The sequence below is a fragment of the Monodon monoceros genome, unplaced genomic scaffold (genome assembly GCF_005190385.1).
Source record: "Monodon monoceros isolate NGI ecotype Baffin Bay Population unplaced genomic scaffold, NGI_Narwhal_1 Super_Scaffold_11, whole genome shotgun sequence".
NCBI classification, from domain to species: Eukaryota; Metazoa; Chordata; class Mammalia; order Artiodactyla; family Monodontidae; genus Monodon; species Monodon monoceros.
Window position 1 is genome coordinate 13,581,518 of NW_021703767.1, and position 13,751 is coordinate 13,595,268.

General features: G+C 41.1%; 1 protein-coding gene across 2 annotated transcripts in view; it reads left to right on the forward strand.

Moving 5' to 3' along the window:
* Window positions 1-13,751, forward strand: part of TIAM1 (T cell lymphoma invasion and metastasis 1) — a 398,406-nt gene that overhangs the window by 300,613 nt on the left and 84,042 nt on the right. For both annotated transcript variants that reach the window (XM_029214248.1, XM_029214249.1), the window contains 4 exons: window positions 905-1,090; window positions 6,796-6,942; window positions 9,505-9,579; window positions 12,016-12,186. In XM_029214248.1, the coding sequence (XP_029070081.1) occupies window positions 905-1,090; window positions 6,796-6,942; window positions 9,505-9,579; window positions 12,016-12,186 (579 nt within the window). The remainder of the gene's footprint in view (window positions 1-904; window positions 1,091-6,795; window positions 6,943-9,504; window positions 9,580-12,015; window positions 12,187-13,751) is intronic.

A 13,751-nucleotide genomic window follows, 5' to 3' on the forward strand; every position in this document is an offset into this window, starting at 1 on the left:
GGCGGAATATTATTCCATTGTATGTGTACACCGCAATTTGTTTACCCATTCATCTGTTGATAGACGTTTGGGCTGTTTCCATTATTTGACTGTTGTGAATAGTGCTATGGATATGTGTTTACACTAACACTGTATTTTAAGTTGAAGTGAAAAGGTAGGTATCAACCATTAATCAATATCCACATCATAGCTAACATCTCTGAGCCTCCACTATATGCCAGACCCTGGTCCTGACTTATTATCGCTGACTTATTCTTGCATTATCTTATTCAATCATCACATCAGCCTCAGGAGGTAGGTATTATTTTGCCATTTTGAAAAATGTGGAAATATCTTGGATATATCCTCTGGTTGGAACTATGTATTCCAGAGTCTGGGTCTACACCATCTAGTTTTCCACTGTCCCACCCTGTACTCTCTACCACCCACCTCTTCCCAAAAGCTCTTGGCCTATTTGCCTCTGATTTTGAAATCACCTCGCTTTTCTTCTTCTCTGTCTTCCTATGAAAAGCCACCTCTTGGGAAGCCATATAGTTCTCCAGTGCTGGAAATCCTCCATTTTTTTACGTCTTCTCCCTTGGGTTTGTGGTCCAGAGCCTGGAGCTGATGGACCTATCATGGCCGCAAATGTGAAATCTATGATGGGAGGGAAGAGAGCAACTAAGGATATCTCTTCTATTTATCATACTGAATTTATGTCTATAGATGTTTGCAGAAAAGCATGTAAGCTATGGAAACAATAATACTTGACCTATTACCTAAGAAATTTAGGGTACCTGGTATTTACCCCTTAGGACTACAATTAATACCTTTATAACAGAAATTTGTACATTTGTGTGGGATAAAATTAACATTTGTTTTCCCTCTTTCTCCCCACTCTTTTCCCATATTTTCCCCGCTGTAGATCTTTGTTTGGGAGCAGAATCTTGAACAGTTCCAAATGGACCTGTTTCGCTACCGCTGTTACTTAGCCAGCCTCCAAGGTGGGGAGCTGCCCAACCCTAAAAGGCTACTTGCCTTTGCAAGCCGTCCAACGAAAGTGTCAATGGGCCGCCTTGGAATCTTTTCTGTATCATCTTTTCATGCGCTGGTGAGTAGAAGCTGATGTATTTTTGAAAAATATTCATCTTGACTATTAGTCCTGAGCCCGACTTGACAAGAGTCTCTGAAGTAGTTTTCTAGTTTACTGCTCTGTGTGGATTTCTGATATGTCCTCCCTTGGTCACGGATGCAAATCTTCACTTGAATCTATTCTGACATTTATTACTTAAGCCTCTCTTGATGGGCCCTTAATTGTTGTGCAAAGAAAGTATGAAAGGTATTACCTTAAGAGATCTTTGCATGTGGTGCTTGTGGATAACTCATGTCATTTTTAGGCAGTGTCATCATGTTTTTAACCCCAATACGTACTTTTTATATTTACCTCATGGAAATGGTAAGTGGAAAGCTTGTTCTCTCATACATAAATGTGTTTTTTCTCTCTCTCACTTGCCCACGTGAAAACACATACACCATATATTGAACACAGATCTCTTTGGAAATCTTCCTTTTCACTTTATTTTTTACCATGGTTTTGGTGACCGTAAATAACTGAGGCATTTGAAGAAGGCCATGACCTTCTGTGTGATAAACAGCCCAACATATGTAGTTGCTCGGAGAAGAGAATTTTCATCTGACCTCCAGAGCGGCAGGTTGTGTAGTTGTATGTTTGCAATCTGTAATTTCATGTACACGCTAAATTGCTAACAGCTTTATGTACTTTGGGCCCCTTTCTTCTCAAAAATTGCTATGCGAGTAACATGGTTTTAGCCCATCCAAATCAACACCCACTTAAAATGTACTGCACCTTAGCACGTTTGCTGTGAAATTAAATGTTAAGTCCTAGGTTCCAGAAACCGCCTTGAAGAACCTTAGCTGCTCTTGGCTTGCCGTGTCAGCTGTACCCTTCAATTGAATTCAGAGCTGTAATTCAGTCAGAGCCGTTTGTATTCTTTATAAATAGATTAGCATCATCATTCAGATAATTGGGGCAGATTTACATTTTTAAAGAAGTCTTAAACAAATTTCTGGAGTTATTAAAACTGGCATCCCGATTTGTTCTACTAATTACAGCTCAGCTCTTGGTCTCCCTGGCTACCACCTCTCCGTATAGCTATTAAGTCCTGTTTTTTAGTAGGCATGGATCAAAGTGCTGCGATGAATAAATCTGGCAGTTTTCAGTTTGTGGCTCTCGGTCTGTCTCTGTGAGACCTGGACACCACTTTGTAACTTAGCCAAATCTCAGTTTGCCTGTTCTGCAAAAATATTGGGATAAAAATTCTTGTTTACCACACTGAGAATGTCGTAAATTGAGGGAGCATTTTTATTAAGGAAGCTTGTGATACCCATGATGTGGCATCAGTATTAATACTAAATCCCAGGCTATCCAGAAGGCTCTTTCCTTCTCCTGGGCTTGGTAGACTTTGGAGAAAATAATTTTGCTGTCTACCTAAAACTTCTATGCCTTTATTATTTTCTTCAAAGCCATTGGAGCTAACCTCTCAGAGACGGGGAAGTAGAAGCCACTGAATTACCCTTCCATAATTTATCTCCAGACCTTCTAATTTCCTCTGTCTCAGTATCTGTGATTTGCATGTACTTTTCTTTTGATGGGCAGGCTATTAAAATCTGACCAGCAGAAGATGGGGGTGGGAGGGTTAGTAACTCTTTTAGGTTTATTTGGTCAGTGATTTTGAAGGAGAATATTTAATTCCATATGTGCCACTCTCTGTTCCTTTGTTCTTTTTCTTTTCCTTTTTCTTTTTTTTTGCTAGCTGCAGCAGTGACATGGTTCTGGGTGTGTATATGTCCTTGCAAACTTCTCTTTTCCATGAGAGGTTTCAATCAGACAGAACAAGTTAAGCAAGCCTGTTGGGTATCTCTTCCTGTTTGTTGCTCTATCTCCTATGGAAGATCCTGGGCAGGGAATTTTTACTGTCTGATTTATTGGATACTCATTTTTTCCTTCTTTCCTTGTCATTTGACCCCAGAGAATTTTTTTCTCCTTGGGGTTGAAACATTCTTCAATTTAGCCTTTGTCCAGACTTTTTTTTTTTTCTTCTATTAAGTGGGGAGCATGGGAGGAGGAGGTGTGAGGGCAACAGGGCTAGAGGAGGAGATTTGAGCTACACTTTAAGTACCGTTCACCAGGAGGGCTTCCCATCATGCTCAGTGATTTTCAGTAATTAACTGAAGGGTCCCCGCTGTACTCTTTGAAAGAAGGTTATCATTGTTCTTGTTTGCACAGATGAGCAGAATGATAGAGTAATCAGGTTCCGGCCACAAAGAGAGGCATTGTCTGGGCCAAGATCATTGAGAAACTCTTGAGCTCTTGTCCAGCAGTTCTTTTGCCAGCTTTTTTTCCTCTTCCTCTAAATCCCTTTGCTCATTTTGAGTCATTATTGTCTTGGGAGCAGCAGTAACTTTTGCAGTTTACAAGGCCCCCAACAGTTTAGAGTAGTTACTATAAGAACTTTAAATAAACAGTCCATTTGTTAAACAGACTAAACTAACTGGTCAGCTGGTAACTGAGAGTATTTATGGTTGTTTGCCTTTCTCTTCTGGACTGTGTTTTTCTAAAATTATACACGAAAGAGTTACTGTTTAATTGTGACTGTGGTATGTAGGATATCTGCTTCTGCTTTTCCGTGTTTGTTTATTTATTCATTCAGTCAACAAATAAATGTGAGTGCCTGGCATATGTCAGTTACTATCCTCTGATTAGGGTTATAGCAGCGAACAACTCCAGAGTTCTTGTCCTATTGGAGCCTATCTTCTTGTGGGAGAGATGATAATAAAGAAGTAAACAATCAGGCAAACACAAGAAGTTCAGATACTGATGTGTGCTGTGACACACACACACACAGAGTCAACCCTTTGTTTCCACGGGTTCTGCATCTGGGGATTCAACCGGCCATGGATTGAAAATATTCAAAAAAATAAATTACAAAAAGTTCCAAAAAGCAAAACTTGAATTTGCCCAACTATTTACATAATATTTACATTGTCCTTACAACTATTTATATAGATTTACATAGTATTAGGTATTATAAGTAACCTAGAGATGATTTAAAGTACACAGGAGATTGTTATGTAGGTTATATGCAAATGCTGTGCCATTTTATATAAGGGACTTGACGATGGGAGGATTTTGGTATCTTCGGGGGTCCTGGAACCAATTCCCCATGGATACTGAGGGACAGATGTGTGTGTGTGTGTTTGGGTATGTGTGTGTATCTGCCTACATGTATGTGTATATGTATCTATTTATAAATATTAGACCGCATGTATATTTTTTTTCTAGAATTTTTAGCTTTAATACCATTTATACAGTGGTTCTTAGCATCATTTTGTGGCGATAAGCTTAACTGATATTGACATAGTTATGTTAACATCTATGTATGTCAAGACATTATCATTTATTCCTTTTATAACCTTTGTTTACCTTTAGCTTAGAAAATGATGAAAATAGAGAAGAGAAAATGTTTACATATTTAACGTAAACACGTGCCCTTTGTTGATTTTGTTCCCTACAACACCTTGAGTGTAATAGTGGGTTAGAACTCTTTCTGGGAGCACTTTCCCACCATTGTCTCGAGTACCACATTTTCACATACCCTGATCTGGGTTTTCTTATGCACTAAGCTGAGAAAATACAAGACCTCTCAGCTCCCTCCTCTTTTTTGTTTGGGACCAAAACTTTCCCCTAATACCCTCGTAGAGAAACTGTTTTGATTCCTGGTTTTGATAGATGTGGGGGGGTCTTTGCCAATCTACTCATGGGGCTTCCAGGGTGTTTACCCTGTCAGTACTGAAAACCCCAGAAGGGTGTGCCTTGTAACCAACGTGCTGACTGCTGGGGGGTCCCCTGTGTTACCCAACAGTATTCATCCCTGAGAATGCTGCCAGTTGGCAGCCACCACACTGGGAGTTGACCGTGTGGGAACCTATGACAAGTGGGTTCCGAGATATATACCTCCAGTGACAAAGAGCAGGCGGGGAAGTTTCAAATCCAACTCGTTGTACCCCCTGACACTCCCTCTTTTGAAAGGAGAGCCCATGGGTGGCCTATTGTGACCTCCTAGCGGAAGTTCCCTCAAGTTTCTGGGACTTTGCTTACAACCTGTAGTATAAAGTTCAAGCCTGAAGGATTGCCTGGGAAGACGATGTGGAGTCCTCATAGAGATCCTGCATATGCCTGAGTGGCGATCACAGTGGCAGATTTAGATTTGGCATGTTCCCTTCTGCAATATTGAACTATTTATCTGGGTCGCTGGCACCTTGCAAATATCTCAACAGAGTTTAGCTTCCTTTTTTAAAAAAAAATACAATCTTTTTTCCCGAAGTTAAAATTTGTTTTAATAAAAAGATGCATACCGTATTTTAAGTGAAAATGACAGAATTGCCAAATACGTTCAGTACATTCCCATTTTTGTAAAACGATTATATAGATATTTGCTTGGAAATAAAGTCTCGAAGGATGTAAGTAAGAAATTAATAGTGGTAGTTTTCATGTTTCGGGGAAGGAGGAAAGTGAAGGATAATGGAAAACCCCCTCCTTTCGAGGACCATTTCTGGAAATTACAAACACAGTAAGTCCCCTACATACAAACGACTTCTGTTCCAAGAGTGCATTCGCAAGTCCAATTTGTTCGGAAGTCCAACGAAGTTAGCCTAGGTACCCAACTAACACGATTGGCTGTATAGCACTGTACAGTAATAGGTTTATAATACTTTTCACACAAATAATGCATAAAAAACAAACACAAAAAATAAGAAAACATTTTTAACCTTACGGTACAGTACCTCGAAAAGTATAGCAGTACAGCACAACAGCTGGCATCCAGGGGCTGGCATCGAGTGAACAGGCAAGAAGAGTTACGACTGGAGGAGGGAGAGGAGGTGGGAGATGGTAGAGCTGAAGGATCCTCAGCAACAGGAGACGGAGGACAAGCTGCAGTTTTACTCACGCCTGACGTTGATGGCTCAGGTCCTGGTTCCTCGCTGGAACCAGATGCACGTTCGCATCTTTGAAAGTTCGCAACTTGAAGGCTCATATATAGGGGACTTAGTGTAACCCTTCTACTTCCCCTTGACCAGAACTTCATCACAAGCCCATGCCCTGCTACAAGGAAAATAAGTCCACTTCGGTCAGCCAGATGGCCAGCTATATTTGGGGTTTCTCTAAGGCAGAAGGGACATTGATATTGGGGGACAGCTATCACTTGCCTAATAAGGAAAGTGATTTTATGTAATTCTGAGAAAGCTAAGTAGAAGAGATTGGTAAATTTAGATTCAATATGGAACCACAGGAACCAAAATGTGCTGTCTTCACTATTTTTGCTGACACTCAGCCATCATTTTTTGTTAGAGTGAAGAAACAACTGTACCATTTGGAGAGAATCTCAAGAAAGTATGGTTAGTTTAACTTGATGCTGGAGTTCAGGGATGTGACCAGAAGGATATCTAATTCTTGGAAACCTAGCATACATTCCATTACTATTTTACGTATTTTTACTGATGTTTTCAGACAGTGATTGAGTTTGCCAACCTTTCGTTTATATTTTGAATCTAGGAAGGGCCCTCAAAGCCCCTACATGTGTAAGTCACGGATGAAATGCTTTGGGTGGTGGGGTCAGGGTTGGCTGGCATGAGGGGGAAGGGGCTTTTGGAGGGTGGGACTTAGAGGGGGGCTTGGGGAACAGGTGAGTGGTCTTGACACATCTCTTGTTGATGTCCCCTCTTGCCTTTCCTCAGGTGGCCGCTCGCACTGGTGAAACTGGAGTCAGAAGACGTACTCAGGCCATGTCCAGATCTGCCAGCAAGAGAAGGAGCAGGTTTTCTTCTCTTTGGGGTCTGGACACTACCTCCAAAAAGAAGCAGGGACGCCCAAGCATCAATCAGGTAGGTTCCAGGGTGGATGAGAAAGCAAGCGTAGATTGCTTCCACGGACACCTCACTTTGGGGTGTGCATTGTTCCTTGATTGATACTGTTATATCACATCAACTAGCTGACACAAAGAAGTTAGTTGTGCTAGATGCTTCTTTTTTTTTTTTTTTTTTTTTTGTGGTACGCAGGCCTCTCTCTGTTGTGGCCTCTCCCATTGTGGAGCACAGGCTCCTGACGCGCAGGCTCAGTGGCCATGGCTCACGGGCCCAGCCGCTCTGCGGCATGTGGGATCTTCCTGGACCAGGGCACGAACCCGTGTCCCCTGCATCGGCAGGTGGACTCTCAACCACCGCGCCACCAGGGAAGCCCCTAGATGCTTTAAATAGATAACGTATACCCATAACATTGAACTCTGCTATTAGTCTATCACCAAGCTCCAGTCTCCCACCTGCAACCTTTCCAAACCCTGGGTAATTACAGATGTACTGAAAGTGCACTTCTTCCTGAGTTTTCAGAAGAGAAGCAGGGCTTGATGATGAAGCCAAGTGGGCACCTGAGCAGTCTTTTAAGCTGCCTCTGGCACTGGATCAAAGGCAGCCTCCAGGGAAATCTGATTGTTTCTTTGCCCTTGACTTTTGGGGGTTGACATTAAATGGGCAGTTCTTCTGCCTACTTACATCAGGAACCAGGAATCCGAGAGCGCTAACTCACCACTGTGACTCCCTTCTACTACCCAGGTGCCAGGGCTTGAAGGGGACCTACCTCAGTGCGTCATGAGTGGCACCACCTAGGGTGCTGCGTCATTGGGCCTCTGTTAACCGAATGCTCTGGCCTCATTACTTTGACTTTTTTACTAGCTAAGTCCACTTTCCTGCGGGACTTACTTCTGGGAAACTCTCCATTGTCATTGTCATCCGCCTTCTTTGGCTTTGAAAAACAAGTGGCTCCAGAGCTGCTTCAGATTTTAAGAACTGGAAGAGCATAGGTATTTGTCTTTCAGGAGAAGGAGACTGTCCAATCCATGAGCCGTAGAGGCACTGAGCATTTTGAGGTCATGACTAGGATTGCCAATTTGACCTATTCACTCTGAGCCCGTAGGCAAAGTGAGAATTCCATTGACTGACTCAATAAAAAAAATCTCATTATTTATTCGACCAGTTCAGCCATTAGTTTACTTAAGAACTGACATTTAAAAAATAACTTAATCGTGAAAGCTGATGTATTACGTCCTTAGCTGACCACCACACTCATTGTTTCCACCTGGAGTGTCTGGACCCTTGGTGGAACTTGCAGGGACCAGATAAGCAGATGGGAAGAGGCTGAGCATTCATGCAGTTTGTTCTCTGGTCTTTGGGGAGGGTAGAGCATCATCAAGTTTGCTACCTGGGGTTTTGCTTCTGTGTAAATCCGAAGAAGAAACTGTTTGGAGGAAAGTCAATATTTCTTCGGAAAAATCGCACGAGACTTGATGGCTCTTGATTAAACCTGCAAAAGGGTGGCATTAACAATCAGCATTTCCCCCCTTGTTTCAGGAGGTGGTGGTGTCATTTTGTGTGCATCGTTCGGCATTGCAGGTGACTCAGACGGACACTGTAAATATACGTCAGGGTTCGCAGCTGGAAGTTTGGGTCGTATTTCTTTTCTATTGAAAGCCTTAGTTCACTTGCGTGCTTCTACCTTATGGGTGCCCACTTATGTTACAGTCCATTGCTGCTGAAACATATGCCTGAATTTAAATGAATCCAAGAGAATGTTTTAACTTTTTCTTTTAATCAAAGGACCATGTAATGTCTTACAAACAATTCTTGTTATTCTCTCTTACAGTAAGAGTTTAAAAAAACCTCTTACTTAGCCGTAAGTATACCAATAGAAAGTTACTTGTTAATTTAGTACTTTGAAATGGATAAAAATTGTATGTTTCTATCTATCTCATTTGCATTGGAGCAAAGACTTTTTCTTAACCATGTATATTATACCGACCGTACACAATCAGTTGAGAGCAAACATACGAAATTTTCCCATGTGTTTAGGTTTTGACTACTTAGTGGCATTGGTACCCTGATGTGATTTTAGTCATATCTTTAAGTTAGCAGGATTCATTAAATTTTAAAGGATAGACAAGTTTCTATTTTTTAAATAAGAAACTTTTCCTTGGTGTTATGGTAATATAATTATAAACATATGTTCTCAGGTTCTGAGGTAAAAAGTAAACTAATTATTATTGATAAATTTCTGGTTTAGGGATGTGATGCTGTAGCTGAAATTCTTCACTGTGAATGAATCTGGTTCATTGCATTTGCAGGTTTATTTTCTTTAAATTTAGATGAATTATCCATATCTAAAGCCAATTTAAAAAAATTGTCCAAGACGTGGGAAGTGATCTGTTATAATGGAGGGATGTTTTTCATGGTCTTTTAGCTAGTGAATTATTTTACCTACTTCAGGATTTGATGTAAGAGTATCTGAAACTTCTGTAATGTTTTCTAATAGTCAGGCCTGTTTTCCATCCCCCTTCTCATGCTTCATTTGCCCTTTTGCCCAAATTTCTTTTTAAGATGATACTTTTGTGTACGCAGGTGTTCGGTGAGGGAACTGAGGCTGTAAAGAAATCTTTAGAGGGAATATTTGATGACACTGTTCCAGATGGCAAGGTAAAAACAAACACATTACACAATGCAGTGGTTTCTTGGGATCCTAAGATTAAGTATACTCAGTATTAAAAACTGAAATGATCGGTCCTTTAAAATTATGTAACAGGTCGAGAAGAGATGGAAAACTTGATAACAGTAAGAATATTCTCCTGCTGACGTAACATTTTCAATAACTATCATTTGAATGTTGAAGTTTCCACGTAGAATATAAGAGGAAATTGTGGGGTACTGGGTAGCAGAGTACTTTATGCCATTGTTAATTCCTCTCATATACAACTTTCTTCTCAAGAGGTGAGTTCTTACTGCCCTCCCTCTCTACCCACACATGCTGCTTTTTTCCTTCAATTAATTTCAAAGAACTGTTCTGACAGTTCGTTCTTTAAAAACAAAATGCATTTGCCTCCCAAGACAAGCATTCGATTAAAGATCCCCAGACTTGATTCAACCTTGTGCTCAGATTTAAAAGGGTCTTTCAAACTGCTCTGATTGAAAGCCCATAAAGAATATTGATTTTTTTTTTCTAGGCCACTTTTTTTCAGCCTCTAAATAAATGGACATTCCTCGTTTTAAAGACCCTAATGATGATACAAGCGGCCTCTTGGCTGGGGGCAGTGGGGGGATTCTGGTGTTGATAATGGGACCTTGGTATGATCCTCTGGTTCTTGGACTCAGAACCAATATGACAGGGCTCAGCTCTCGGTTGCCATGCAGCCAAGCAATGGCTTGCCCCTCGTTCTAGATGGAGCTGAGCCTCCAAAAGCAGAGTGTAGTAGGGGAGTCCTGGCTGTTGGGGGGAGGGGGGATAAGAGTGGCCGTGGACAGGCCTTTTCTCCCTTGGATACCTAAACTACTCCTGGATTATGTCATCGTGGATATAAAGGCTGCTGTCCTTGGAAATACCCATCCATAGCACTCTCTCTGAGCATCTGTCTGTTTCTGATGAAATTAAATTGCTGTTCTTATGTGCAATCCAAGCATAGATGTTTTTGATGTTCATGCAGTCATTTCTGAAGTTAGCTAATTCATCTTGCATACCATTATTAGTGCACTTTTAATTTTCCCCAGGCACACAGATCCTGGAAGCTGCAGAAGTTGTTCCAATAGATTTCTGTGTCGCTTTTTTGTTTTTCCAAGATACCCCTTTATCCTCCTCCTTGGCTGGAATGCCTTGTTCTCAAAGAGCAGGTTAGATGCAAAACTTGGGCTGATGTAGTGCTAAGGGCAGTTATTTTAGGTGGCATGAAAGGACGGAATGGGAAGATTCCAATGATAGTTAATGGGATTTGGGCAAGTTGATTGCGTTCCGACAATTCCTTCCCTGGGGTTCAGTTTATCTATGAAAGCCACACCATTCAAAGGCAAAGCTGAAATTGTCTTCTCAATTGAATTTAGTTTAGTAGCCTTTACAAAAATATTTTCCCCATTCCGGGATCTGTTCTTTTTACATATGGAAGTTGTTATGTTACTACTTCTCAGCCTTCGTTTGGAAGCTTGTTTCTTCTTATAATTTGCCAATAGTGCCAAATGTTCAGTAATCTGTAGATATGTATTTACCAGTCCGTGGCCTGGATGTAAACCACATATTGAGCATCAGTATTATTTTTCCATTGCTAGAATCTAATGGAATGATTTCTCTGCTTATTTCAGAGAGATTAGGCTCCTAATATTTCATCAATCTATGGAGTGTTTTTAGCTTTAGCTGTTTAGCTGACTTAGATATAACCCAGCTGCTGAAGGGTATACATAGGACACGGCTCCTCCCACCCTTAGAAACTTGGTGCTACTCCCCGATGTAGAGGATGGAGTGATGGCAACAGCCTAAGAAGGCCAGAAAGCTCGTCTTTGAAGTTCTCTAAGCCTCATCTGGGAAATGAGGCTGTCTCTCTCCCAGAGTTACATCAGATGTCGAATGTGAGCACACAAACGATGCTGCTTGTCAGTAGGTAATGCTAGAACATCATCTTTTCTTTAAAAATTTCTTTGCAGCCTCATGGTTGCCTTTGAAACATATAGCTCACATGGTAGATAGGCTTTGCTGGAGGAATCACAGCTCTAAATTTAAATGGGTTTGTGGAAGAAATCATGGCAATAAAGCCGAACCGAATGGATAGCCCATTTCTTTCTTTTTTCTTTTTTTTTTTTTCCATTTCTTTCTTTCTTCCAATTTTGAAACCCACTCAATCATGCAATGCCCACCCGTGGATGCCGTGGATCAGGTGCGAGGTCTGTCTCTCTTCTGAGACATCTTTCCTACCTCCAGGAAGCTCCTTTCTCTATAATTTCTTCTTTTCTCGGGGGAGCTCTCTGTCCTTCACCACTGCCACCACTTCTGCCCTGGGCCCTTTTCATTGGAGTGGATAATTCCTGTGTGCCATCTGGGGATCTAGATCTTGAGAGACTAACTTGCTGCTCTGCTAACTTTATTTCTTATCGTAGAGGGAGAAAGAAATGGTCCTACCCAGCGTCCACCAGCACAACCCTGACTGTGACATTTGGGTCCATGAGTATTTCACTCCGTCCTGGTTCTGTCTGCCAAATAATAAGCCAGTTCTGACAGCCGTCCGGCCAGGGGACACGGCCCGGGACACCCTGGAGCTGATCTGCAAGGTATGAGGCTACTTGGGGTTGCTCTCTTGAGAAGAACAGAATGCAGTGGAGGAATCCATGAACTCTCAGAAGCGTGTGGCAGGGGAGGGGACTTTCAAGAACATCTCCATTTCATTTCAGAGCAGCTTTGGATTTCTTTGTGATAATATGCCTAATAAACGGAAGTGAATTCTTCAGCGCTGGGAGGAGAGGGATTCTTTTAAGTAGCCTCTTTCAACATGTGTACTTGATAGATTTGTGATAAGCATCTTACATTCTCATTGCACAAGTGTTAGAGAATTCAGGTAAAGGACAAAGCAGAAAATTAAGGTACCCTTACTTTACAATTCAGAGATCACCTCAGTGAACACTTTGGCATCACGTTATGTGCACTATTTGTAACCTGCTCTTTTGACAGTAACTCATACACGGGCATCTTTAGGGTAGGGAAAAACTGAAATAATAAATATAAATTTGACCTCCATGATGAGAAATTCCTCTTCCTAGGAACACACAATTAGCCTCTTTTGTTTTTTAGAGACAAATGATTGAGCTCACTTCCTTTGTTTTTACCTTACGCTGTAGAAACTTCTTGATCTTTTTCAAGGTAATCCCTGTTTCTTTTTTTTTTTTTTTCTCCCTGAAGGACAGCTGGATGAATTGGATTGCCTTGAGTGAGGGAAGGGAAAGAGGAAAGAAAGGAGCTTTCCTAACATGCCTGCTTTTCTTTTACATAATTAATAGCATTAATAGTCTTATTTAGTAGTCATATCAAGTCTGGGCAAGAACGATACGTCCCCATTGAACAGATGGAGAAGACGAGGCTCAGAGAGCCTTAGTTCCTTGCCTGAGTTCACATCACAGTCGTAATCACTTGCAAAGGAGGTTTTGAATCCATATCTGGCTGCTCCAAACTTAGATGTATCCCTTTGTGCCAAGTGGATGGTCACAAGAACTGTCAGGAGTCAGGAAGGATGGTCCGTAAGGGGTGGAAGAACCTAGAATATATTCTTAGGAGAGTGAAATGGTCTTCTCTGAGGCCACTAAAGGGAAAGTGGAAACCTTTTCTGTCATCATTTTATCCTAGAAGAAGCTGGATGAATACAGTGATATTTTTGGACCTCCTCATTCAACACAGTGGATTATAAATGTGGAATAACTTTCACTACCTCAGTTCTATAATTCTGCAATCAGCAATTTTTGTACTTAAAAAAATAAATCACTAGGGCTTTGATAAAGGAAAAATATGGCTTCATATGAAGGAGAAATGGAACACTCTGGCTCAGATAAGCCTGTTGGATCGTCTTCTGTGGAGGAAAAGTAGAAGGACCATTTGTTTCAGGACAAAGCTACAATCAGCTCCCACATGGATGTTAAAAATAAATGATGCACTCTTGCATGCTTTGACTCCTTCAAGTACACGAATTCTAGCTTTTTAAAGATAATGGTATTTCTGTTCACATTTTTCATTTTAATTACTTAACAAAATTGGTCTATTGAGGATTTCTGCATTCTTTTATTTATAGATTAGCACGATTCTTTAGAGACCCATTAATATTCTGCAGAGCTGTGGGAAGTATTCTCAG